This window comes from Diospyros lotus, chromosome 8, assembly GCF_014633365.1.
Source record: "Diospyros lotus cultivar Yz01 chromosome 8, ASM1463336v1, whole genome shotgun sequence".
NCBI lineage: Eukaryota > Viridiplantae > Streptophyta > Magnoliopsida > Ericales > Ebenaceae > Diospyros > Diospyros lotus.
This window is the reverse complement of record NC_068345.1, coordinates 33,234,911-33,261,979: the sequence shown is the minus strand read 5'-3', so window position 1 is coordinate 33,261,979 and position 27,069 is coordinate 33,234,911. Positions and strand designations below refer to the sequence as shown.

The window sequence follows — 27,069 nt, the reverse complement described above, 5'->3', positions numbered from 1 at the left end:
TTTTTGGGGATGTTGTTGCAACATTTACGAGCTCCAATAATCAATTGGTTAATTTACTCATCATCACTTAGAGATTCTTGAGTGACATTTGTACCAAATTAGACATGCATAATATATATGCTTTCACTCGACGGAGGTATTAAAATGTATAAATATATGGGTATTAATGTAAATAAGATTACTTAGTATACACTTGTATATATACCTTGTACCGTACATTTTAGATAAATATAGATTATGTTATTCTTCGTTATAGGAGACAGAATTTAATTTGGGATAGAACGAATATAAACGGCAGTGGATGGCGTTTAAATCATAATATTACAAGGATAACAAGGTCCTGAGTTTAAGAATATAAGAACTTATTTAACTCCTTTGAAATTAAGAAAACCAATTTAGCTCCTGAGGCAATGTACAAGATACAAAGATTAATACAACACTTGACCTTGTTTTTATATTAGAGGAGTGAGAATAGATGAAATGTAGATGTGGTGATTACAGAAAACGGAAATTCGACATGCATCATGAGTGGGTTCTGAGGAAAACCACTGGACAGCTCAACCCTTCGTTGAAAATCTGGTCCTAAATGTACAAAAACTCAAAAGCTAGCACAATAAATGCGGCTTTGTAAAGAAACCCCAATGCAGCAATAACAAATGAATAGTTCATGGCACTCTACAAATTATCAAACAGAGAGAGAGAGAGAGAGAGAGACCTCGCGATGCTTCCCAGACCGGAATTGGGAATTCTACATGCAACAGCAGTAGCTCAAACTAGTGCCCGAAGGGAAATAAGTCAATAAAAGCAAGGCGCTCCAGTTTATCAACTGTCATTGCAAGTGAAGCATCTACAAAGGGCTCAAACTGGAAATATCCCAGAGAAGTTGGGTATCTTATCAACATGCTTCAATGCAAGTTCAGCAATCTGTCGTGTTCGATAATCGCCATGCTGGAAAACATCAACAAGGGCAGTGCTCACATTTTGATCACCAGAAACTTGATAGGCTATTTCTTCAGTACGCAAGATTCTCTCAACCGCCCAAACTGCCCTCCTCTGAAGATTGTCTGTCCTTTTCTCTAGTAACACCTCCAATATATGCTTGATTCCATCTGCATCACACAATACCTGCACTCCTTCCCCGATAACAACGCCATCTTCCAACAGAGTTGAGAGTGCGGCAAGTGATGCTTCAACAACTTTCTCGTTTGTGTGGTCCAGAAGGGTCACCAACTTCTCCACAGCTTGGCCTTCCAGAAGACAGAACGTCTCTTTTAGTGAACATGCTCCGCGGTGGATCCTACACAATCCAGTTATAACAGTTGGCTTGCTTAAGCATGGAAAGACTGTAACACAGAAACCAGGTTTTGGTAAGTCGGGCAGTCTTGTCAGATTCTTGGATTCCTGGGACAGGTTCTCCAGGGCAATGGCAGAAACCATCTGTACATTGTCCATTCCATTGAACTGAAGCATATCAATGAACAATGCAGCGATATTGTACTCACGGCAGAGTGCTATTGCATCAGGTTCATCAGCCAACACAAAAGTAACCCTTGCGAGAACCCGAACAAGCCCTTCTAGATAAGGTGTGACAAAGCGGCTGCCCCGAGTCTCGCCCTGCCTGATCCTAGCAATTCTCGAAATGACCAACGGAAAGGCATCTTCATCCAACATCTGCCTTGTGATGCCCATGTCCCTCTCTGGAAGATCGGCTAAAAGGCCAACTGCTGCTGCCTGCTCTTCGCTGATACTAATGTTTTCTGATATGACTCTGATTAGTGAACCAAGCTGGCCAGCTGCCCCACGTAAAGCATCAGCTAGTTCATTACCCATGTAAGGAGAGAGGTTTTGGAGAAGCCTTATGGTAGCCACTCGCAAATCCTTCTGTGGAACCTCAATGAACTGAACTAAACTGATGGTGGCACCAGAGCTTTTAATGGCAGCAACAACACTCAGGACAGTAGTGGGAGAAGTGGTGAGACCAACAAGAACCTGGAGAAGCTTGCATTCTATTGCTGGACCAGTGTTGCTAATCAGATGGAGTAAGTAATGAACTATCTCTTCTGAAACTAGAGTCTGGTTGTCAGGTCCAACTGGGACAGACTCAAAATCATAACCCGAGTTCACCACATTGGCAAGAATTGTTGCAGAGACCTCTTTCAATCGCATGGGAAGCGGGTTCATTCCAACAGTGAACAATAGATCATTGACCAGAGGGGGAAGTATACCTGCCTCTATCAAAACCTTTGCACTTGCTTCACAAGATGAAATCTGATTCAGTGCTTTGAGGGCAGCTTCTCTGGACTGAATGTTACCACTTCCCATGATATCGATTAGTGATGAACCAACAGTTCTGGCCACAAACACCTTCACATCATTGTTTAGAACCAACTCACCAAGGTATGAAGCCATCAATAGCTTAGTTTCAGGTGGGCCTGCAACAGTCCATTTAGCAATAAGACGACATTAACAAAAGGAAAATGGAATTCTTTTATGCAAATAACTTGGGATGGAAATACAATGCACTATTTATTCTGTCCAACAACTAAGCTTCTACCAACCCCAAGTATATGACTACAGCTTCTACCAACCCCAATATGCAAAAGGAGAACTGAACTTCTACCAACTCTTTCCCTGCCCCTTTCAGTGGCTAAGAAACAAATAGACATTTTGAAGTACAGAGAAGCCTCGCAACCTACAGCTTCTAGGAGGTAGACAGCCGGAAGGAATTGCATTGTCTCTACCGATAAAGCCACAAGTAAATGACTACAGAATCTTGAACTCCAAATTATTTTGATTATTGGAAGTATCAAAAAGATTTGTTCAAAAGATCAATAAGAGAAAAAAAAAAGACCTGATGCAAAACCTAGTCCAGTTTACGTTAATTAGGAGTTTCACTTTATCCCTTCTCATGAACCTGAAAGCCCCTCATGTGCCCTTTTAACTTTTAAACCCCATGGTGGCATCCCTTCAGATTAGACTAAAGTGAGACTGTTAATCTTTCCATATAAATTAAGGGTGAGAAGGTCCTGCATGTATTAGGTGCAATTTGGCTTTGTACTAGGATTTTTTCTCTCTTTCTTTTTTTTTTGGCTCAGTGGAAAGTTTGAAATGTCTTCTATATCCTTATAATGCAGTAACTCCCATCCCTCTTCCCCAGTCCCCCTGACTCCATTAAACATCACCTGTAATCCATCAATCTACATCCATGGCTGCAGGTGCCTCCACCCATCATTGCAAAATTGAAAAATCTTTGCCCATCAATTACATCTTGGATAAAACCAATCAAATGAACCTAATCTCTCTATGCATTAAGTTATACACACAAATGCATCATTGTCATCCCAAAACCTTAATCCCACTAGGTGGAATCAACTACACAAATTATAGCTCTCCAATCATCTCTATCCATTAATATTTTGTCTAGAGTTCATGAGCAAAGATTGAAAGAATTTTATGTTGATTGTGCACGAATAGAAGAATAGAAGGAATATCTTCAACACTAAAAGTGATGAGTTGATTATGCAAATACATATATAAAATAGAATTTGAAGGTCCCAAGACAACAGCACTTGTCTGGGGTTGGGATTCCCTGATTTAAGGAAATGATGCTGATATTTGAAATAACAAAGCATATGGTGTCCTGCATTTCTGCACCCTCCACGTTTTATATCTAAACTAATATAGGCCTTCAGATGGGTGAGTTTATGTACATATGCATGAATAAAAGCACTGCCATTTCTTGTTGAATCAGTGCCAGAGAAATGGTGCTATTCACCATTATATTGCAATTGATTTTTGTCGGTTAGCAAAAAAAAATAAAAAGGTGGGTGTTAATTGTACCAACCGATGCAAGATTCATTGCATCTCATTTACAAGAATGGTTTGAATTTAATTGTTCAAATGCTTCCCCCAAACAAACCCTCCACCCCAACCCAAAAAGAATTTAAAAAAAAAAAAGAAGCAAGTAAACAAGGTTTAATCAGTGTCCAAGCTGAGAGAAGTTGATGTAAGCATTGGTATGAAATATCTCATAAAAGAAAGGGATGGTGACAGATAACAGCTAAGAAATAGTGGTCTATAGTATTCCCCCCTCTATCTGTCTCTCTCTGAAAAGCAATTTTTCTCTTTATAGAAAATCGCATATAGTCCATGGATAGTAAAGAGGGCATGCTGAATTAAATTAAACAAAGTTTAATAGCTTACTTAGGTCTGTAAACACAGCTAGCTATTGCATTTTAGCTCTGGACTTGGGTCTTGTAACTGTAGGTAAGTTCAGAAACTTTAAGTATTCACCATCTTATTGACAATTGATTTTTGTCTGTTAGGAAAAGAATAAAAAGGTGCTGATTGTACCAACCAATGCAAGATTCATCGCATCTCATTTTGACAAGAATGGTGTAGATTTGATTGTTCAAATGCTTCCCACAACAATTCCCACTCCCAAAAAAATAGAAAATAAAACAAGCAAGTAAACAAGGTTTGAATGGTACTGATGAATTTATTGCTAGAATAACTAATCAGTGTCCAAGCTGAGAGAAGTTGATATAAGCATTGCTGCAAAATATCTCATGAAAGAGGGGTGGTGACAGGTAACGGTGAAGGAAGATGGTGGCATGTAGTATCGCCTCTCTCTCTCTCTCTCTCTCTCTTCTCTCTAAAGAGCAATGTTTCTCTTTCTAGAAAATAGTATATGGTTCATGGATGATGCTGAACTAAAACCAAGAAAAAATGTCTAACAGCTCACATGGTCCGTCAAATGCAGCTTCTATTGCACTTTAGCTCTGGACTTGGGGCTTGCAACTATAGGTAAGTTGAACTTTATGTTATAGTTCCACTCCTAGTATAATGAGGGAAGTGAATTACCCCTTTATATTTAGCTCAGAATTCCAGATTCAAAGAAAAAAAGTAATCAGCTATTTTCTTTCCTTTCTTCTCTGGTCAACTTTTTAGTAAAGATATATGCATCAAGAATATTTTTTCACTGCATCGTCATCTTTGAGGGCTGCAATAAGTAGCCCACAACCAACCTAAAATTCATTAGATCAAATACCATGAATTCTAGACAAAGAAAATTGTTAGGGAGTATCCCTCTAATGGCTAGGTGTAGTAGAAGATATGGATAAGGATGCGTAGAGATCTAGAATTTATGTAGTTGACCCCACCTAGTGAGATTAAGACTTGGGTATGTTGTAATTGTTGTAGTACTGCCATTGGTCATGAACCTAGGGTTTTCCTAGGGGTTGAATAGGAAATTACAGAGGAATTTGGTAGGAACAGGGAAAGATAAAACAGAAATGGAGGTAGAATTAGACAGAAAGAGGGAGATAACAGAAAGATTAGAGGGAAAAATGCAGTCAGAACAGAGAAAGGGAGAGAGATCAGAGGGAAACGAGAGAGAACAGAAAGTTGAGAGAGAAATAGCAAGTTCCATTATCATTCAAAACGTACATTCTCTACCTACACTAACCTATTTATAGGCTGTCTAATGAAAGGTACAACAAGTGAAGCAGCAAGTACAACGAGAAGAAAATACATGTATTAGATAATTCTTAATATATCCTTGGGTTGTGACACCATCTTTGAGACCAAGCCTTGCTAGCAATTAATGTTGGTCCTTTGCTCTTCATTGTCATCTTTACTCTGGAAATTAAGCCCCTAATTTGTTCCTGTGTTTAGGGTTAAAGGCCTTTCCAAGGTGCAGAACTACCTTTTCTGAATACCTATTTCTTATGATTTTAAAGTCTTTTGGGTTTATCTTATCCCATTTTTCTCTCTACCTGGTTATTTTTAACACATTAATTGTTGTGGCCCAATTGTCTATGTAGTTTGAATACAACAACAAAAATCACAAGCCTTAATCCCACTGGGTAAGCTTGACTACTACCATTATATTCTATGTGATGCCTAAAGGTTTTCTACCAAGTCATCTTTGGTCTTCCTCTCTCTCTTTTTCTACAGATTTCCCCCATTTCATCCACTCATCTCAAATTGGTTCTATTAATCTTCTTCTCACACGTCCAAACTATCTTAATCGTGACTCCCTCAACTTAGCCTTAAGGGGCGTCACTTCAACCATATTACGTAAGATCTTATTTTTTATTTTGTCATTTCTTAAATGACATCACATCTAACTCAACAACATTCTTATCTTAACTATGCTCATATTTGACATGTGTTAGGGTTTAGCTACCTGACATTTTGAGCCATACGAGAGAGATGTTTGAATGTTAATATAAAAACTGAAGAGTCTGTTTTACTGAACTCAAAGATAAAGAGCAAAGCTGGAATATGATGAAGGCACGAAAGAGAATTTAAAAACAAAAAATAACCTAAGACTTGCATGCGAGATCCAGCTTACTAAAGAAAAATGAGCAGGCATCCAAGACATGCATGTGTAGAACATTACAAGCTGTCCTCTATGTTGGAATAATGGAAATAGAAGACTTACTCAGCTTATTGGCTCACCATTGAATGCAGAAGATTATGTTTCCTAATGTAGATATGGAATGTGCAGTTGGTTGTTTTTCTGTATCAATTAGCTGCCTAATTAATTAGTTTCCTTAATAGCTAGTTCCCTTAGAAGATGGATTGATAGTTTTCTTATGAAGGTGTCGAGACTCACCTTAAATATGACTGAAAATCTATGTTGTGAATATATAAGAATTCCAAGAATTCCTACATGGTATTAGAGCCATCTTTCTAGGGCATTTTTTCCTGGCTTTCATTGCCACCATCACATATTTCTTGTTATGTCATCATTGCAACCTTCCTTAATCATTCTCCTTTCTTTCCGTCACAATATGTCAACCGCTTCTAAGGATTCTATATCTCAACTGCTATGTGTGAACTATCGGCCTCACCTATGACTGTCATCGCAACAGGAACAAGAAGCAATTTCCAGAATATAAATCATCTATACCAGCTTGATGGAACTAACTACTTGTAGTGGAGTCAGGTAGTTCACACTTTTCTCAAAGGAAGAGGGAAGATTGGACATCTAACTGATCCTAGCCCGAAAGAAAAAGATCCAGGATTCAGCACATGGGATGAAGAAGATTTGGTGATTATGTCTTGGCTATGGAATTCTGAAACAAGCAGTGAATTCTTGCTTGATTAATTCGACTAGAAACAAGAAAGGGATTAAATACAACAACTATTCTTATATGTTCTTCTATAAAGTAGGAGATGAGATAAGATATGTTATCTCCTAAATTTTAGGATACCCTATCTCCTAAATTATAGAAGCTAATCAAACTTTAAAATACAAGTTTACAACATCTAATCTACAAGACTTTAAAGTCTTATCATTATCCCATCTTTTTTAGCCTCTTCAAACGTTGAATTTCTCTTCCTTGTTCAACACTTCCCCTCAAGCTGAGGAGTAGATGCTAGTCATCCCCAGCTTGCCAATTAGAAATTCAAATTCGGGTCTTGCCATGGCTTTTGTGAATATATCTACAATTTGATCATTGGTAGGAATATAAGACAAAATTATTCCCCCTTCTTCAATTTCTCGTTTTATAAAGTTTTTGTCTATCCTAACATGTTTCATGCAATCATGCTGGATAGGATTCTTTACTATGCTTATTGTCGACCTACTATCACTGTACACCCTTATAGATTGAACCAAGGGTATCTTCAGATCTCCCAATAGCCTTTCTAACCAAATAACTTCACATATTCCTTGAGCTAGAGCTCGAAATTCTGTCTCAGCAATACTACGAGCCACCACTGATTGCTTTTTACTTCTCCATGTCACAACATTTCCCCATACCTTGATACAATACCTAGTTGTTGACCTATTGTCTTTACTTGAGCCTGCCCAATCTGCATCCACAAATCCTTCAATTTCCCTTTACTTGGTTTTCCGAAACATCAACCCTTTTTCCAAGGGTTCCTTTAAGATATCTTAGTACATGAAAAACAACATCTGTGTGTCTTTGTGTGGGTGAATGCATGTATTGACTTATTTTACTTACTGCATAGGCTATGTTAGGCCTAGTAAAAGACAAATAAATCAATATTCCTACCAAACATTGGTACCTTTCCTTGTCTACAGGGACATCATCATCTTCTTCTCTTGATTTCCAGCCTTTGTCTAGTGGAGTTCCCATAGGTCTCAAGCCATCATCCCAGTGTCCTTTAGCAAATCAATGGTGTACTTCCTTTGTGAGATAAATAACCCTTCTCGGCTTCTAGCAACCTCCATGCCTAAGAAGTATTTCATAAGCCCGAGATCCTTGACTTCAAATTTGGCCTTCAACTACCCCTTTAAGGTTTCAATCCCTTGTAGGTCATCTCATGTTACAATAATATTATCAACATAAACAATTAGAATAGATTTCTTTCCATTTTCTGTGGTTTTCACAAACAAAGTATGGTCGACCTATCCTTGTTGATACCCAAACTGAATTAAGGTCATAATGAACTTTTTGAACCAAGCCCTAGGTGATTGCTTCAAGCCATATAATGCCTTCCTCAATTTGCAAACATTTCCTATACCAACCTCATCTTCAAAACCTGGTGGGATTTTTATATATATTTCCTCATCCAAATCCCCACTTAGAAATGCATTTTTAATATCAAATTGAAATAGTGGCCAATCTAAATTTACAGTAATAGAAAGGATTGCCCGAATAGAATTTAATTTTGCCACAAGAGAAAAGGCCTCCTCATAGTCTATCCCATAGGTTTGAGTAAAACCTTGGGCTACCAACCGAGCTTTACATCTTTCAACACTGCCATCAGATTTGTGCTTCACAGTAAATACCCATTTGCATCCAACTATTTTCTTGTCTAAGGGTTTTTCACTATATCCCAAGTACCATTCCCAACTAGTGCCTTCATTTCCTCCATACCTGTTGCTTTCCATTTAGGATCTTGCATAGCTCCCGGATGTCTTTTGGAACTACTATATTGTCAACTTTAGCAATAAAACCTCTGAACTTAGGAGATAACTTAGCATAAGTCAAATGATTTTTGATAGGATATTTTGCACAAGACCTCACCCCCTTTTGTAGGGCTATTGGCATTGCCCAATCTAACCCATCCTTAGGTATAGCATCACTGTCAGTGCCATGTTCTGTGCTGTTTCTTGACATATCTCCTTCAAAGCTGCAGTCATCCTCTGATGGACCAGCTTTTGGTAGAGATGATTGGCACTGTTGCAGCCTTGTTTGGTTCCTTGGTCGTTGGGAATAGACAAACTGAGGCTGAGATGAATAGGACTGACCAGAACAATGGTCAAAAGTTGTTGGTTTTGAATCAGGGGTTGCTTCAGGAGCTGCTGGGGCTGCTGTTGTTATAGGGATTGATTCCACTGTCAGAGTATTGTCATAAGTTGGAGTTTCTCCCCCTTGAGAATACACTGGCAGTGAAAAAGGAAGAGCAGTGATAGGATCAGCAGGTATATCCATGGAGGAGGTGGACTGATAGAAGGGAAGATCTTCATAGATTGTAATATCAGTGGAGATGTAATACTTGCAGTTCATAGGGCAGTAACACTTGTAGCCCTTTTGGGTAGGGGAATAACCAATGAATAGACATTTTAGGGCCTTGGGATCAAGCTTAGTGTGAGAAATACTATGGTTGTGAACATAAACAACACAACCAAACACTCTAGGCTCAAGAGATTGTAAGAATGGGGCATGAGGATATATAGCACAAAGGGTTTCGAGGGGTGTTTGAAAGTTCAATGTCTTGGAGGGAAGATGATATATGAGATAGGCGGTCGTAAGAACTGCCTCCCCCCAATAAGAATTAGGGACATAAGTGGTGAACATCATGGCTCTAGCAACTTCTAAGAGATGCCTATTTTTTCTTCCAGCCACATCATTTTGTTGTGGTGTGTAAGGACAAGAACTTTGATGTACAATTCCATTGTCAAGTAGGTAATTGGTTATGTCATGTGAAAAATATTCCCTCCCATTATCAGTTCTAACAATATGAATAGAAGTTTGGAACATATTCAAGACAAACTTATGGAATTGTTTGAAAATACTGCTAGCTTCGGATTTCTCTTTCATAAAATATACCCAACAAGTCCTAGAGTGGTCATCTATGAAGGTAATGAACCACCTAGAGCCTGAAATATTTGAGAGTTTAGAAGGGCCCCAAATGTCACTATAAACCAAATGAAATGGTGATGAGAGTTTATAGGGTTGGATGGAATGATGAGCTCAAGGTTGTTTTGCAAGAGTATATTGTTCACATGAACGAGTGTGATATTTATTAATGAAGAATTGAGGGTACAAAAATTTAGGATAAGGGAAACTAGGATGTCCTAAACGTTTATGCCATAACATAGCTTTGGCATTTGAATTAACATTTAGAACAACTTTATTCGAATGGAATGGATTTGAGGGACTTCCTTTCAACCAATAGAGACCATCTGATGCGGTCACCAATCAAGACCCAGCCTAAAGCTGACTCTCGACCACGCCGAAACAATATTTTAATACTTCTTAAGTTTTTAGAATTCTACTTGATTTAGGATTCAATTTCATATTTCTACTTGATTTAGGATTCTACTTCATGTTGGATTAAGATTTATTTCTATTAGGATTCTAGTTGGATTTTGTTTTCCAAATATTAGATGGATTTGGATTAGCCAAATACTATAAATATGCCTAGGATCTAGAGTTTGTAATCAAGTTTTTCTTAATCAAATTTCAGCAACCTATTTAGGTTTTCTTAGCAAAACAGTCTTGTTTTTGCGTCTTCTTGAAAGCCAAGCTTCGGCCATTGAAGTTTGCTCTTTCAAGGGTTTATTTTGGTGTGTTTTCTTCACACTCGCGCTACACGCTGCGTCAGGTGGTATCAGAGCGGTTAATCAACCAATCAGATGGCCAATCTTGAAGGTAACGGTAGCAACCAGCCTCGTGACGGTGATCAGGGGTTGTCCGCAGTTTGGAGAGCAATTGAAGAACAGCGGGAAGTAACTCGTACTATCCAGCAGCGATTGGAGCAACATAGCAACCAATTGGGCACCTTACTACGAGTTGATGATGACAGGAACCTGAATAATGGGGTGAATCAAGCCGGAGCGGGAAGACCACCTATTAATCATGTCCTTGTTAATCCTAGAAGACCAGTGATTGAAGATAGCGATGAAGAGGATGATTTTGGTCGAGCAATAGCTAACCCTGGTGGTAGAGGGGTTAGGAGGAATGCGCATCAGCACAACCACTGGAGCAACGATGAGTATAAACTAAAAGTTGATATTCCCACCTTTAGTGGAGATCTTGATATTGAGGGGTTCCTGGATTGGATCACTGAGGTTGACCGTTTTTTCGAATACATGGAGATCCCAGATGAACGACAAGTAAAGTTAGTGGCTTACAGGTTGAAGGGCGGTGCATCTGTTTGGTGGGAGCGATTAAGAGAAACTAGATTGAGGGAAGGCCGACAGCCAGTTCAGACATGGAGACGAATGAAGCAATTGTTAAGAGGTAGGTTTTTGCCCCCTGACTATGAACAATATATGTTTGAAGCTTATCAAAGATGTGCACAGGGAATGAAGAGTGTGAATGAATATACCTCTGAGTTTTTACGATTAGCGAAGAGAAACCAATTGTCAGAAAGTGACAATCAACAAGCAGCTCGTTACTTGAATGGATTGAAGCCTGCTATTCGTGATAAAATTGGAGTTCAGATGGTTCTAAGTGTGCAAGAAGCAAGGAACTTAGCTTTAAAGGCTGAGTTAATGTTGAGTGAGAGATCTCGTAATGACACCTATCGTCGGTATAATGGGAATGAAAATAAACAACCAGCTTTTGATAAAGGCAAGTCGGTTCAAGGAGCGCAACCCTCCAATCCACCCCATACAGTCAACCCTAATAAGGCTACAATGGGGGGGAAACATTCGAGGTACTACTTCTAATCTTTAAAAATCCCCTAATCCTTATGCAAAGCCTATTCTTTTAAAATGTTTCAAGTGCAATGAGGTTGGGCATCGATCTAGTGATTGTCCAAGGAGGAAAACAGTTAACATTGTTGAAAAGGAAGAGGAAGATGTTGCTGAAGAGGAAGTATATTGCGGGCCTGATGGGGAGGATGATGAAGAAGATTATGGACATGGGCAATATACCTGTGTAGTGAAGAAGTTAATGCTATCTCAAAAGAATGAAGATACTACTCAACGACATAAGCTTTTTCGCACGAGGTGTACGGTGAAAGGAAAAATCTTTGAGTTGATTATTGATAGTGGAAGTCAGGAGAACATCATAGGAAGAGACGTGGTGGCAAAGATGCAGTTAACTCCTGAAAAACATCCAAGCCCTTACATGATTGGATGGATCAAAGAAGTTGGTGGCATACATGTGAATGAACGTTGCAGGGTGCCTTTCTCTATCGGTAAGTACTCCGACGAAGTCTATTGTGATATTGTTGATATGGATGCTTGCCATATTTTATTTGGGAGGCCTTGGCAATTTGATGTGGATGCTAAGCACTCGGGTAGGAAGAACACATATCAGCTTGAGAAAGAAGGTGTGCGTTATACTTTGTTACCCATAGTGGAAAAGAATCAAACCAAAGCTTCTAAAGTGGAGGGGCGAAATTTTCTTACCATTACACATAAACACACAGAGTTTGTGAGGGAGTGTAAGGATACTCGAGAGGTTCATTTATTGGTTATCAAGGGAGAGAGTGTGAGTGAGCTACTGAAGGTAAATCAAATTCCAGTGGAGGTGCAGGGATTGTTGGAGGAATTTCATGATGTGGTTCCTGAGTAGTTGCCTAATGAGCTACCTCCTATGAGAGATATTCAACACCACATTGACTTGGTTCCTGGTGCTAGCTTGCCTAACCTACCACACTACAGGATGAGTCCTAGGGAGAATGAGATTTTGCGTGAGCAGGTAGAGGAATTGTTGAGAAAAGGGCACATTCAGACTAGCATGAGTCCATGTGCAGTGCCAGCATTATTGACACCAAAGAAAGATGGGAGTTGGAGGATGTGTGTTGACAGTAGAGCCATCAACAAAATTACTATTGGGTACAAATTTCCAATTCCTAGGCTCGACGACATGCTTGATCAACTTGATGGGGCTGTGATTTTTTCCAAAATTGACCTTAGAAGTGGTTATCATCAAATTAGAATTCGACCTGGAGATGAGTGGAAGACAGCTTTCAAGACAAGAGATGGGTTGTTTGAGTGGTTAGTCATGCCCTTTGGACTAACCAATGCACCAAGCACTTTCATGAGACTAATGAACCAAGTATTACGCCCTTTCATTGGTAAATTCGTTGTGGTGTATTTTGATGATATTTTGATATACAGTAAGTCTATTAATGAGCATGAGGGGCATATTCGAGAGGTGTTGAGTGTGTTGAGGGAAAACAAACTTTATGCTAATTTGAAGAAGTGTACTTTTATGAGTGAGAGCTTGTTGTTCTTGGGCTTTGTTATAAGTAAAGAGGGCGTAAAGGTAGATGAGGAAAAAGTGCGAGCTATTAGAGAGTGGCCAACTCCTAAAAATGTCAGTGATGTGCGAAGTTTCCATGGGTTAGCAACTTTCTATAGGCGGTTTATCAAACACTTTAGTAGTATTGTGGCTCCAATTACTGAGTGTTTAAAGAAAGGAAAGTTCCATTGGGGTGAAGAACAAGAGCAAAGTTTCACCTTGATAAAAGATAAATTATGTACCGCTCCTGTCTTAGCTTTGCCAAGCTTTGACAAATTGTTTGAGGTTGAGTGTGATGCGAGTGGAGTGGGTATAGGTGCTGTGTTGTCCCAAGAGAAGAGACCAATTGCATTTTTCAGTGAGAAATTGTGTGAAGCCAGAAGAAAGTGGTCTACTTATGATAAGGAGTTTTATGCAGTAGTGAGGGCTCTTAAGATATGGGAACATTACTTGATTGCCAAAGAATTTGTTCTTTACACAGATCACCAAGCTCTTAAGTACTTGAGTAGCCAAAGGCAATTGAGGAGTGATATGCATGCTAGATGGTCTGCTTTTATTGATAAATTTCCATATAAAATTGTACATAAGTCGGGACAACATAATCGAGTGGCAGACGCTTTGAGTAGGCGTGTGGATTTGATCAAGACCCTTAGTGTTGAGATTGTTGGGTTTGAGTGCTTGAAAGAATTATATGCGACAGACGAGGATTTCAAACATGTGTGGGAACAATGCATGTCTCAGCAACCATCAGGAGATTTTTATGTGCATGATGGGTTTCTCATGAAGGGAAATCAGTTGTGCATCCCTTGCACATCTCTTCGTGAGAAAATTATTCGGGATTTGCATGGTGGTGGCTTAGCAGGGCATCTTGGCAGAGACAAGACTATTGAAGCTGTTATGGGAAGGTATTATTGGCCAAGAGCAAGGAGAGATGTTTCTATTATTGTGGCGAGGTGTTATATATGTCAAACAGCTAAGGGGCACTCTTCTAACGCCGGTCTTTACATGCCATTGCCTGTTCCCAATGCTATTTGGGAAGATTTGTCTATGGACTTCGTGTTGGGTCTACCGCGAACCCAACGAGGTATGGATTCTGTTTTTGTAGTGGTTGACAGGTTTTCCAAGATGGCGCACTTTCTCCCATGCAAGAAGACGGCAGATGCAGTAGCTACAGCCAAACTGTTTTTCAAGGAGATTGTTAGACTACATGGAGTCCCTAAAACTATTACTTCGGATCGTGATACAAGGTTTTTGAGTCACTTCTGGATTACTTTGTGGAGAATGTTCGATTCATCTTTGAATTTCAGTAGCACAGCACATCCCCAGACTGATGGACAAACAGAGGTGGTGAATCGTACCTTAGGAAATCTGATTCGCAGTGTTTGCAAAGACAAGCCAAGACAATGGGACCTAGTCATAGCTCAAGCAGAATTTGCCTACAACAATGCCGTACATAGCTCAACAGGAAGATCACCATTCTCTATCGTATACATGAAAGTTCCTAATCATGCATTGGATTTGGTAAAATTGCCAAAGGTACCAGGTTTCAGTGTTGCAGCCAGTGACTTAGCCGAACACGTTCAAGCAGTTCAGGAAGATGTCAGGCAAAAGTTGCACGAGGCGAATAAGAAGTACAAGGCAGCAGCTGACAAGCATAGGAAGCATAAGGTATTTGCGGTTGGAGATGAAGTCATGATATTCTTGAAAAATGAACGGATTCCTACAGGACAACAGAACAAGCTCAAGCCAAAGAAGTATGGTCCTTACAAGATTACAAAGAAGATCAATGATAATGCTTATGTTGTGGATTTGCCAAATCATATGGGTATTTCCAAAACATTCAATGTTGCTGATCTTTCTTTGTATTTGCCGGACGTTGAGTTGTCATACCCAGATCATAATTCGAGGACGAATTCTTCTCAAGTGGAGGTGAATGATGCGGTCACCAATCAAGACCCAGCCTAAAGCTGACTCTCGACCACGCCGAAACAATATTTTAATACTTCTTAAGTTTTTAGAATTCTACTTGATTTAGGATTCAATTTCATATTTCTACTTGATTTAGGATTCTACTTCATGTTGGATTAAGATTTATTTCTATTAGGATTCTAGTTGGATTTTGTTTTCCAAATATTAGATGGATTTGGATTAGCCAAATACTATAAATATGCCTAGGATCTAGAGTTTGTAATCAAGTTTTTCTTAATCAAATTTCAGCAACCTATTTAGGTTTTCTTAGCAAAACAGTCTTGTTTTTGCGTCTTCTTGAAAGCCAAGCTTCGACCATTGAAGTTTGCTCTTTCAAGGGTTTATTTTGGTGTGTTTTCTTCACACTCGCGCTACACGCTGCGTCACCATCCTTAGCTTCAGCATTGTCAATCATGATCCCCAAGACTTGGTCCTAAAATAAATAGAAGGATGGGAAGAAAATCACTTTGCAATTCATGTCATTTGTAATTCTATTCACTGATAACAAGTTGTAGCTTAATCCTGGCACATATAGGACTGCATTAAGTTTTAGGTTAGAAATACAAACTTTACCAAATCCCAAGCCAGGAGAAATAGTACCATCAACCATAGAGATCTCAATCAGTGTTTGACATGGCCTATATTCAGTCTACAATCCATAGAATTAGACATATGGTCAGATGCCCCAATGTCTATTATCCATACATCCTTAGGAAGCCATTTTGACACCAAAGAGTAGTGAGGATTACCTTGCAGAGCAACTAATACTGTAGATTGATGATTAGAAGGGCTGGCCAAGCTGTTACCCTGATTTAACAGTCGACACAAGGTCTAGATTTGTTTCTCTGTTAGATTCAAATATGTTTTTTGTCCTTTTTCCACTAGTTTTGGTCCATTCTCACTAAATGTAGCAGCTACATAAGCTGATCTGGTACCTTCTCTCTTATCCTTCGGCTTCCAATTGGCGGGTTTGCCATGGATCTTCCAACAAGTCTCTCGCGTATGATATGGTTTCTTGTAATGATCACACCATTGCTTCTCCCTCCCTGCATCCTTTTAGACAAACTCCCCTTGCTTAACAATAACAAGAGCATAATGTTGATGAGCTAGGTCATTAGCTAATTGAAGCATCACCTTGCGTTGGCTTTCTTCTCGTCTAACTTATGCAAAAACTTCTCTTAAAGTAGGCAGAGACTTAGTACCTAAAATCCTACCACGCACTTCATCTAGATCACTGTTAAGTCCATGGAGAAAATCAAAAATCCAATCTTTTTCAACCATCTTGTTGTACTTAATACTATCAACAACATTCTCCCAAACAATAGTATAGAATAAGTCCATCTCACGCCATAATTCTACCAAAGTATTGAAATAATCTGTAACATTCGAGTTTCCTTGTTTGGAGTTTCTTATGGTTGACCTGATTTCAAAACTTTGAGATGAATTCTCCAAATCCAAGTACATTTCTTACACGGAATCCCAAATCTCCTTAGCTGTTTTGTGAAAGAGATATGTCCTTCCAATCCTAGGCTCCATGGAATTTATCAATCATGCCATGATGGTTGAATTTTCTGCTTCCCAAGTGCTGTAAAAGGCATATGTTGATGGAGGAGCAAAAATTGCACCGATCAAATAGCTTGATTTTCCTTTTCCCTTGATCACTAGTAAAACGGATTGAAACCATTTCCTAAAATTACTCCCATTTAGTTTATGGTGAGTAATTTGTAGTGGATGGTTGTCGATTGGATGGCTGGACAGATTAGGGAAAGATTGAGAAGGAGTAGAGGGTTGAATCATACTCAGGGAACTAGTGGTTGAAGTTTCAATAAGGGTAGGGTTTTGATTTGCATCGGCCATGATCTTTGATTTGCATCGGCAAAAAAGAAAAAACTACTTAGGGATCTTGCCTAGGGTTCTGATACCATGAAACAAGCAGTGAATTCTTGCTTGATTAATTCGACTAGAAACAAGAAAGGGATTAAGTACAACAGTTATTCTTATATGTTCTCCTATAAAGTAAGAGATGAGATAAGATATGCTATCTCTTAAATTTTAGGATGCCCTATCTCCTAAATTATAGAAGCTAATCAAACTTTAAAATACAAGTTTACAATATCTAATCTACAAGACTTTAAAGTCTTATCATTATCCCATCTTTTTTAGCCTCTTCAAACTTTGAATTTCTCTTCCTCGTTCAACAAATTCTATAAAACAAAAGATCAGTAAAAATTTGATGTTCCCTTACCACTACAAAGGAAATATGGGAAAACCTACAGCAGACTCACTACAAGAAGAAAGATGTAGCATTGTTCTTCGAGCTAAAGAATCAAGTAAGCTCTACCAAACAAGGGGGAATGTCTATCATCGAGTATTACAACCACTGGATTTTGGCTTGAAATAGACCACTACCGAGATTTGAAACTAGAATGCAACCATGACATTCAAGTGGTTCAAGAATTACTCGAAAATGATCGAGTATCTGAATTTCTTGCAGGATTGAATTATGAGTATGGTCAAATCCGGGTTCAAATTCTTGGTAAGATTCCTATAAATGTTTTTCAATTGTTCGTGCTAAAGAGAGTTGACAAGCTGTTATGTTGGAACCTTGTATATAAAAGGGTGCAACAATTATCTCTCATAGACCTGGAGAATGAGGGAATAAAGGAAACAGTAATTTGCAGCCAACAAAATCAAGGAAACAGTCCAGCAAAGATGACTGTGGTGCACCTACTGCGACAAACCTTGTCACACTTGTGAGAACTGTTTTAAACTACATGGTAAGGCCCAAGTTTTGGCACGAACAGGAGGATTCAAGGGCCAAGGAAATAGCCAAGCTAATGTGGCTAGAAAAAAGCAATCACTAATCGACACTACACAGCCAGACAAGGAGTCGTCTATAGAATTCAACAAAGAAGACATAGGAAGATTGAGACTCCTTGAATCCCTGAATAAATCTTCAGGTTCTTGTTCTCCTCCCAAAAGTGGTATGTGTCTTATGACTGATTCTTTTAAAGCATCACATACTAAAATGAGTAAATGGGTTGTAGATTTCAAGGCAACTGATCATATGACTCATGATATCTCTTTCTTTAATTCATACAAACCAACCCTAAGAAACCAAAAAATTACTATAGCTGATGACTTTGCCACTGACATTGTTGGACAAGGAAGTCTTCAGCTTACCCCTTCCATATCTCTTACAAATGTCCTTCATATCCCTAACCTTTCAACTAATCTTATCTCTGTCAAAAAAATTACTAAAGAGCTCCATTGAAAACTAACGTTCTTTAACTCTCATTGTGTTTCAGGATCAAGTCTCAGGGAAAAAGATTGGGTATGCTAAAGAGTGTGATGGGTTGTACTACCTTGAGGATCTTGATAATGGTCGAATAAAGGGAAACCAATCTCCTTTCTCTCAAGCCCTTTTAACCACATCTAATAAACAAATGATCTGGGCACATCATTTTCATCTTGGTCATCCACATTTTCCTCTCCTAAAATATATGTTTCCATCATTGTTTAAATATCTAGTTGTGTCAAATTTTCAATGTGAAGTGTGTCAATTTGCTAAACATTGTCGTACTTCATTCCCAATCAATTCAATGAAATGCAGTCAATCTTTTACTTTGATACATTCTGATATTTGGGGCCAACAAAAATTCTTGATATTCATGGGGCTAGGTGGTTTGTCATTTTTATTGATGACTGCACTAGGGCTACTTGGTTGTTCTCAATGAAAGACAAATCTAAAGTTAATTCACTGCTTCCTCAATTTCAAAAAATGATTTTTACTTAATTTGGAGCAAAAATAAAATAATTTTGCTTAGATAATGCCAGGAATTCTTTCAATTAGAATCTCTCTCCCTTTTTTATCAAGGAAGGTATTATTCATGAATTTTTATGTATTGAAACCCTACAACAGAATGGAGTGGTTGAACATGAAAAGCCATCATCTCCTAGAAGTCACTTGTGCACTTCTTTTTCAGTCCAATGCTCCAAAATTCCTATGGAGGGAAGCAGTTCTAACAATTACTTATCTCATAAATCATCTTCCTTCAAAAGTCCTAGCCAATCATAGTCCTATACATATTCTGTCCAACCATTTTCCAAACATTGTGTCTACTAGAAATCTATCCCCAAAAGCAATGTTCGAAAATTCGGCCTAAGCTGCCGCCTAGGCGTTAAGTGGCCACTGGCCACAGCGATTAAGGGTTGCTTGACACCCCTAGTCACCGGGCCCGATTAATCGAGCCACGGTGGTGCCTAACCGCCTGGGTCGCGCGCGGCCTGGGCCGCCTAGGTCATGTGCATCCTGGGTCGACCTATTTCCCCCTTCCCTTTCTCTCTCTAGTCATTCATCAAGGGTTGTCTCTCTCTCTCTCTCTCTCTCTCTCTCTCTCTCTCTCTCTCGCTGCCGATCTTGTCTCTTGGTCGTTCGCAGCCACCGTCGATCTCGTCTCTTGGTCGTTCTGTCTCGTTGCCGCCGATCTCATCTGTTGGCTGTCGTCGTCGATCTCGTGTTCCTCCGATATGTATCCATCTTCCTCCGATCTCGTTGATCTTGTCTGTTGCGTTGCTGCTTACTGCATGCTGTAGCTGCTCGCTACAGCAAGTAGCAGCAACTTGCTGCTTGTTATAGCAGCAAGCTTGCTGTTGATCTAGTCGCTACCTAGGCGCTAGGCACAGCCTGCTGCCCGACTAACGCCTAGCGCGTTTTTGAACACTGCCCAAAAGTAATTGGTTGTGTTGCTTTCTTGCATATTCACAAAATTCACAGATCTAAATTGGACTCCCAGGTAAAAATGCATCTTTGTTGGTTATTCTTCTACCCAAAAAGGTTACAAATGTTATGATCCTTCTAATCGACACACTTATGTTTCTCTTAATGTCACATTTCATGAGTCTCAACCTTTTTTATAGATCTCCTCAAACCATCTTTAGGGGCAGCAGTCTAGAAACAAAGATGTGTGCTCAGGTTCCATACCCTTTCTCGAACTACATGCAAACCTTCTTGATAAACCATCATCATCATCATCTCAACCCTTTCCCAGTGTTATCATCCCATAAACAATTGAACAGGTTGTAGATATGGCAGATATCACTGCAACAAAAGACATTGCAGATACTGACACTGACAACATTGAACCTACCAATGACACTGCCAATGTCCATGAACAGGTTCAAATCCATAACCCTTTAAAGCCATTGAAGCAGTATTCAAGAATAATACAACCCTCGCAGCCTCTCATGCAAGTCCAAGAATCAACTCCAAGCCTAGGTAATGCAAACACTTTGAACTTGTTCAGTTCTGAAACTAATAGCACTATTGTTTGTGATGCTAACTCAAATTATGATCTCTATCTTCCTACTTGGAGAAAAGGAACACGAAAGTGTACCCAACATCCTATAGCCCATTTCATCCCCTCACATAAACTATCCTCCCAACACAAAAGTTTTCTTTCCACCTTTAACTCAATCAAAATACCCAAAATAGTATATGATGCTTTAAGGGATAGGAACTGAAGATATGCCATGGAGGAGGAAATGAGAGCTTTGGAGAAGAATAAAACATGGAAGATTGTGGTGCATCCCAAGGAAAAGAGAGTAGTTGGCTATAAATGGGTCTACACTGTTAAATTTAAGGCAAATGGAACTATTGAACGATATAAGGCAAGGCTAGTTGCAAGAAGCTACACACGAACTTATGGGGTGGACTATCAAGAGACTTTTGCACTGGTGACAAAAATGAACATAGTGAGAATCCCATTATCTCTAGCAATTCATTTTGGCTAGGAAATCCAACAATATGATGTAAAAAAAATACATTCCTTCATGGAGATTTAGAAGAAGAGGTGTACATGGAGCCACCACCGAGCTTTGATAGCAAGTATGGTCCTGACAAAGTTTGCAGACTGAAGAAAACCTTGTATAGGCTAAAACAATCTCCATGAACTTGGTTTGGGAGATTCACTAAGACTATGATGCAGTTTGGGTATAAGCAGAGTCATGGTGACCATTAGGAGTGTTCACAGTGCGGTTTGGCCGGTCTGAATCATTTTCAGCAAGCCAAACCGCTAGTGCGATTTTTTGATAAAACTAGATTGCGGTCTGGTTTGGATGCGGCCAAACCGCACCGCATTTGTGGTCTGGTTTGGTGCGGTTTATCGCGGTTTGAAAATAACTATTAACAACATATAATATATTATAAAAATATTGGAAAGGATAATTATATATTATTATAAACTATTATAATCTGTTGGCAATTATAATAGTTATATATTATTATAAACTTGTTATATATTATTATAAAAATATAAGGTGATTTTTATAATAATAAGGGTTGTAGGGGTGATTTTTATAATAATAAGGGTTGTAGGGGATGTTGGGGTGATTTTTATAATAATATATTTTTTTTATATTTTCTTGGGCGGTTTGGTTTTAAACCAAACCGCAAACCATGCGGTTTGTACAACCACCAAACCGTTTTGGACCGCAAAAAATAAAAATTGACCGGTTCGGTTGGGTTTGGCCGGTTTCCGCGGTGCACCGATTTTTTTGAACACCCCTAGTGACCATACTTTATTTGTGAAACACTCAGGTAAGAGAAAGATAATAGTCCTATTGGTATATGTAGATGATATTATAGTTACTGAAAATGATGAAGAAGAAAAATTGAGGCTGAAAACACAATTGGCCTGAGAATTTGAAATGAAAGAGCAATGGAAACTAAGATACTTCCTCAAAATTGAAGTGGCATATTCTAAACAAGAGATATTTATATGCCAACAAAAGTATATACTTGACTTGCTGAAGGAAACAAGTACCCTTGGATGCAAACCAGTGAGTACACCTATTGATCCAAACCATAGAATGAGGCCAAGAAAGCGGGGAGGGAATACTTATTGATAAAGGGCGTTACCAGAAGTTAGAAAAAAGATTGATTTATCTAATCACACTAGACCTGACATTGTTTATGCTGTGAAAATAGTTAGTTAGTTTATGCATGATCCTAAGGAGGAACATCTACAAGTAGTTCAGAGAATTATCAAGTACTTAAAAACTACTCCAAGAAAAGGAATTTCATTCAAAAAGGGAAGTAACCTGACAGTAGAAGTATAACCGATGTTGACTATGTCGGATCTCTCACAAACAGGAGGTTAACTACATGCTACTACACTTTCATAGGAGAAAATTTAGTCACTTGGAGAAGCAAGAAGCAAAATGTGGTAGCCAGATCAAGTACAGAAGCAAAACTATGGCTCTAGGTGTTTGTGAACTTTTGTGGATCAAAATAATTCTAAAGGATTTGATTATTAAAAATGGATCGATGAAACTATACCGTGATAACAAATCAACTATTAGTATAGTGCACAACCCAATACAACATGATCAAATAAAGCATGCAAAAGTGGACAAAGATTTCATCAAAGAGAAAATTGACAATGGACTCATTACTATACCTCGCGTGACATCAGAAAATGAATTGGTTGATGTTCTAACCAAAGAGTTACCCACTTCTAGGTTTCAAGAGATTGCTGGTAACCTATGAATGGCAGATATCCACTCACCAACCTGAGGGGGAGTGTTGGAATAATGAAAATAGAAGACTCACTCAGCTAATTGGCTCACCATTGAATGTAAAAGATTATGTTTCCTAATGTAGATATGGAATGTACAGCTAGTTGTTTTTTTGTATCAACTAACTGCCTAATTAGTTAGTTTTCTAATTGTATATGTTTCTTTAATAGCTAGTTCCCTTAGAAGATAGATTGATAGTTTCCTTATGAAGGTGTCGCCTTAAATTGACTATAAATCTATGCTATGAATATACAAGAATTCTGAGAATTCCTACACACTTATCAATAGAAAAAATAACTATGCTTTTGACTGAATGTAAAGGAGGAGAAAGCCTAGAAGGACCTCAAGGAGAACATATGCTCTGTTTTGTATAGAAAAAATATGATTACAGCTTCTCAAACCACCAAACTTAGGGCCTATGTTTCCCATGTAAAGTAAATCAAACAGGATGTCCTACCATGACAAGTAATTCTTTATGTTTTCCTATTCTTCTTGCGAGCAACCTACTCGAACTAATAGAAGATGCATACTTGAAGTTTAGAAAGGAAATGCCGGAAATGCCAAATTTGCTAGTAGAGTAGTATGCAGAAAGAAGATATCAAATTTGTCAGTGGAGTAGCATATAGAAAGGAGAGCCATATGGATGTTTGGCCAAAGGATAAAGCAGCTCAAACATAGAATCAAGTAGCATAATTGGTATCTTCTCAAACTGAAGTCTTATAAGTTACGAAGGTTTGTGAAAGAGTTCAAACAACATAAATCTTATTGTGGATAAGATAAAGTTGTGGGATTAGACTCATTATTGAGAATCCTTCCTTCCTTACTACAGCAATCTCTCAGCATCCAGATCAAATTCAAAGGCAACCATGACCAGCATGAAATACAATGTTTCCATCTATAACCACCAAAAGCCTCAAGAACCCCATGTCCACTGGTGCATGATGCTAAGTCATTTATTGTGCCTACAGCTGACTGATGGCATAGACAAACATGTTCACTCAGGCACAATATATCACAATAATTAGGAGAAATTCAATTTGCTATTCATAGGATCATAAGTATGCAAATGCCCCATTTGGGTAGCTAGGCCACTCATTTGTCAGCATGGGACCACTGCATGTGTTCCAATTGAAGGCCTACACTATTGAGATGTATATGATGGCAAGTCAACATGTTCAATGATATTGATAGAAGATATTCAGGTGGCAAATGATATGACACCAAGAAGCTTTCAACCTTATATCCATTCTGTTATCCAGTTAACTGGCACAAGTGCTGTAAAACTCTAGAGCAGGAACTCTTTCCACCCACAGATTATGATTGAACTTTTAACATGGGAAAAATTGTATGTACATTCTAAACAACAAACAAAAAATTATTCTACCTTAGGAAACTACCGAAGTTATTGACCCCAAGAAGCAATAACACTTGTACCCTAAAAAAAAAAGAAGAAACAATAACACCACCACTAAAAAGAAGTACCATTTCTAGGCAAACAAAGAAAACACAAAAAAATATCGATGACAGTGAAATACCTTCCAGGAGTAATGTCAGAAGAGGTTGCAGTCTACCATTTTCAGCAATCTGTCTTACATTATTCTCACACTTTGCGAGATTATCTAGAGTTTTATCAGCCATCTCAACAGTCAACAAATTTTCTGACTTGCTGCTAGTCATTCCAACCAATATAAGAATAGCTCCATTAATTGAACCAATCTTTTCACACAAAATCTCGGACTTGGAGAGCTCAAACAGTAAAGAGACAGCTTCTTCTCTCTCTTTGGATTGCTCATGGGACAAGAACTTAACTATGGTTCGTACTGTGTCACCTTCAGCCAGTATTTCCTGCAAAAAGAAAAAAAAAACATATATTTAAAAAAGCATATATAAGAGGCATTCAATTGCTTGAATTCCCAGGTTATTGAATTTGTAGCAGCAAAATTTACAACCTTATTGTCGGAGTCTTCCTCCGCCACGATTCGAAGAGTTTCTAAAGCACTATAGCGAACTCTACGACTAGTGCTCTTCAACATGTCAACAATCATAGGAATGAGTTCTGCATTACGAATAACATGCCTATTTGACCGGCTTTTCTGGCAGAGCAGCTGGACAAACTTCAAGGACTGCATAATATCATTCTCTGAACTGCCTGGAGATAGTGACCTATGAGCCATATCAAGCTGAGCAGCTTCATTCCTGGCATTCCATTCTTCAATGGTATTCCGCAAAGCTATACTTGGGTTCAATTCTGTACTTTTTAGTTCTTTTAGCGTCAACGGACACACCAGCCTTCTACCACTCTCCCTGCATTCTTTGAACCACTTTTCAATTGCTTCTCGCTCAAAAGTTTGTCCATTTTCTAATGTAACAGGATCGCGCATAATTTGTTTTGTTAAAGGGCATATAAATGCATCGTATATGGGTTCTATGTGTAGTCTGTCAAAGAGATAGTTCTCATCCGACTGGCTACCAAGATCATGACTTCCATCCCAGCTTCCAGCCATCAGATAATAAGTACCTGCCAAAGAATATATATTAACAGAAGAAATTAATATACCAGCTGTAATGACAGATCGGAAGATAAAACTTCGCAATTCCTGAGTGGGAAAAATAAAAGTAAGAACTGGTAACAACAAAATATAAATGGCATCATCACAAGTTAGTGCTTGGAAGAAAAAAAATTATAGGGAGGAAAGAGAAAGGTGGGTTCCAAGGATATTTAGGACCATAATGGATATTCGATATTCTAAGTCTTCAAAATTGGTTCAACTCTATTTCCATAGTTACGCCATACGCCCTCACCTCACTCAAAGCTATCTGAAGTTAACTTTTAAATTTCTAAACCTAAGTAATGTCTTCTCCAATACATGCCAATATGGAATGGACTCATGAAAAACAATCCTCCTTTATGCACTAATATTACTTGTAACAACACAAGTCTTTTATCCAAAAGTGCTAGTTAAGTACACATTTTAATTTCAGGACCAAGTACCATATCAAAAAGTTCCCCATTATACTACCAATATGGAATAGGTCATGAAATAAGATATATGTCTGACCACCACACCCAAATCTTGCACATGTATCCTTTTTTTAAAAGAAAAAGTTAAAACAGAAATAAAAAGCTCACTTATGGTAATAAAGAAAACTTTCTAACCTCGCATGGATGTGAGATGGAACTCTCTTTCCTTCTTAAGTTCCCTTTTCTTTTTTCAACTTCAAGTAAATCTCTCTAAGAAATACATTTCCTTCAAATTATCTCTTTCAGCCTACAGTTAAATTCAGAGCTAACCAGCTCAAATTAGAAAAAAGAACTCATCTTATCTTCTCCCCCTCATACTTCCATTTAGTTTCACTTTTACTGATCAAGCTCTCTTCCTTCCCTTAAAAATTGATTCATAACCTTAAAAAATTAACCATCCGAACACCACCAAGAATATGAATATAACCAATTCAAGTAGATCAGATTAAAAACTGCATCCTTGGTCTCAAAATACCCCATTTACGAAACGAGACAGCAAACACTAGTCGACGTAAGCAGCATCAGAGCAAGTCCGAACTCACAATCATGCATACCCGTGCAAAAGAATTTTCAAGAAAAACGTGCACAGGCTCGATTCAGCTTAAATTAAAGGAAGAAACCAAAAAATCCATTACCCTCCAAGCTAATTCTTCAAACTTGAGGAACTTATCGTGAAAACTCAGTTCCCATCCGGTGATGCGCCATCATCTGGGGATAAATTCTGCAGGCAGATATACAGTTAGGGGAGATTGATTATTTGAATCCAGGAATTAGGGTTCGTTTCTGTTTTCTTCAAAGTCGGTAAGGGCAGGGTGGGAAGAGAGAGGAAAATAGTACTTCGGAGAGTCGAAAACGGGAACAACAAAAGGGGACGACTAAATATCATTTTTAAAGGAGGATATATATATATATATATCGAGAGAGAGAGAGAGAGAGGATGGGGGAGAGAGGGGGGGTTGACTTGTTGAGCTCCAAAAATCAATCAGCTCTCCTGGCTTAGCTGAGCTGCTTAGAGAGAGCAGAGTAGACCATTGACGAAACAACATGGCTTGCGGAGCCGAGCCCGCCGCCTCCTCTCTCTCACAGTTCACTGGT

The 27,069-nt window shown here is 38.6% G+C and overlaps 1 protein-coding gene across 1 annotated transcript; it reads right to left on the bottom strand.

The window, feature by feature from the left end:
* Window positions 1–428: 428 nt before the first annotated feature.
* Window positions 429–26,861, bottom strand: LOC127808035 (U-box domain-containing protein 44). The gene is made up of 4 exons (XM_052346343.1): window positions 26,610–26,861; window positions 24,902–25,470; window positions 24,488–24,797; window positions 429–2,432 (listed from the first exon to the last, which is right to left on the bottom strand). The coding sequence occupies exons 2-4, from the start codon at window positions 25,454–25,456 to the stop codon at window positions 859–861; spliced, it is 2,439 nt and encodes an 812-aa protein (XP_052202303.1). The 5' UTR covers window positions 25,457–25,470; window positions 26,610–26,861; the 3' UTR covers window positions 429–858.
* Between the last annotated feature and the right edge of the window lie 208 nt (window positions 26,862–27,069).